At 35.3% G+C, this 1,795-nt stretch overlaps 1 protein-coding gene across 1 annotated transcript; it reads right to left on the reverse strand.

Annotated features, from left to right (window-relative positions):
- Window positions 1–326: 326 nt before the first annotated feature.
- On the reverse strand, window positions 327–1,553 carry LOC145061427 (F-box protein VBF-like). The gene is made up of 2 exons (XM_079008893.1): window positions 1,097–1,553; window positions 327–978 (listed from the first exon to the last, which is right to left on the reverse strand). Exons 1-2 carry the CDS (start codon window positions 1,474–1,476, stop codon window positions 519–521), a joined length of 840 nt encoding a protein of 279 aa, XP_078865019.1. The 5' UTR covers window positions 1,477–1,553; the 3' UTR covers window positions 327–518.
- Window positions 1,554–1,795: the final 242 nt, after the last annotated feature.

Here is a 1,795-nt window from a genome sequence, read left to right on the forward strand (position 1 = left end):
TAATTTGTTATCTATAAAATCTATGAAATTGTACATATGTCAATAGCTCATCGCTAAGACGGATTATCCTTATACCATTTACTTTCCAAAATGTTATTGTTTTACTCATTAACAGAGAATTTTTAAATTATTAGTTTGCGTAAGTAATTAATCGTCTAAGTTAGCCACATGTGTGTTTTGCCCGATCAATCACATAACCCCTTGCTATTTAGTCCCGGGTTTGGTCTGGCGCAAACTCTGTTGCTAAAAGTGCTTTCTTTTCTAGTGGTTGTATCTAGGGTATAGTTATCTAAAAACGTGCTTTAAAATTGCATTTACACAAGTGATTTACCAATTTCTCACTATTGATACGTGGTTAATAACCACATGGCTAACAGTACATTGTTTCTCCTTGAATAAAAAAAAAATCACATCTTCAAAAAATAATAAAAAAATATTACTTTCTACTTACAATTGAATTCTTTAAAAAATTGATTTTTTTAGGTATTGTTAGAAAATATTATGAAAGAACTTGGGTATTAACATTTAGGCCTAACTTCAATTCCTTCAATGATAAGTCCTCCCTTTAGTTGATAGCCCTTCACTTCCATTAATTTCATTATCACCTCCTCACCTTCTTCTCCAACAAAGAATTCTCCAAGTTCAATTTCCATCCATCCATCTTCTCTCTTGCTTGGACGTTGGCCATCTCCTTCCACCACTAGCTTCTCCATCATTCGCCTCCTGTTCATATATAACAAAGATCCGAGTAGTTGTTTTCTTTCATCTAGAGGGCATAAATACGCAGTGTTGGAAACTGAGCATTCGTTCATGGAAACTGATATCTCAGATGCAATAGAGTCCAACCCAAATGCACGATCTGAAACTTGAATGATTAGATAGGCACCGTATGTGGTATTCGGAGATAAATCTTGGGTGCTTATTCTTCCTTCAATATCGATGCTTGATATACTTTTAAGCTCTATGACCTCAGAAAATCTGTATAATTCATGAAAATTAAATGTAAGTTAGCATATGTTTTCAGAGGATTTTGAATGTCGATTGTACATTAATTATTGTTTATTAATAGTAATACTTTGAATGAAAATTAACTAACCTCGATGCAGAATGTGTTGACCAGGTCCAGTGGTTTTGTTCATTGCTTAAATAAATGGAAAGTGCTCTTGAGGATAGAACAAAGCTCTTTCTTCCACTTATTTTGTTCAAAGAGAAGCTCTTTCTTCCACCATCTATGAGAACGGAATCACAAAGCTGGAAATAGAGTTCTTTCATAGAAGAGAAGTTGATTTGAGAGTGTGTTCTTGAGAGAATATAAGCAAGATCAGATGGCAAGAATCTGCCCCAAACAATGTCTGATTCAGCAGCCGATCTCAATGAAGAAGATGCAAGTATTACTCGGCATGCATCTGCTGGAGAAGTCAGAGATAGAATAGTGGAAACACAGTCTTCGGGCAACATGTTCAATCTGTTGGCCATTTTAAGGTTTCTAAGATTTCTTGATTTAGTGAGAATGATGAAGATGAAGTGAAGCGTGAGTTTATGTGTGAATATGTGATGGGTTTTAAAGAAGGCTATATAGCGAGTGAGATCAAGTGGATTCAAAAGGATGGTTGTTTCCGGGAAGCAAGTGGTGTGGTTGAGTGTTGACTGGATGCGGGCAGTATGTCTTTAGCAAGTTGTAGGTTGCGAAATACGGACGCTGTACTTTATTGAGTTTGAATGGGATTTAATCAATGATGCGGGTCATACATACTAGAGAGGGATAAAAGTCTTTTTGGATATATTTAAAAATAAT

This window comes from Lactuca serriola, chromosome 7, assembly GCF_051521515.1.
Source record: "Lactuca serriola cultivar US96UC23 chromosome 7, Lser_US96UC23_V15, whole genome shotgun sequence".
Lineage (NCBI taxonomy): Eukaryota > Viridiplantae > Streptophyta > Magnoliopsida > Asterales > Asteraceae > Lactuca > Lactuca serriola.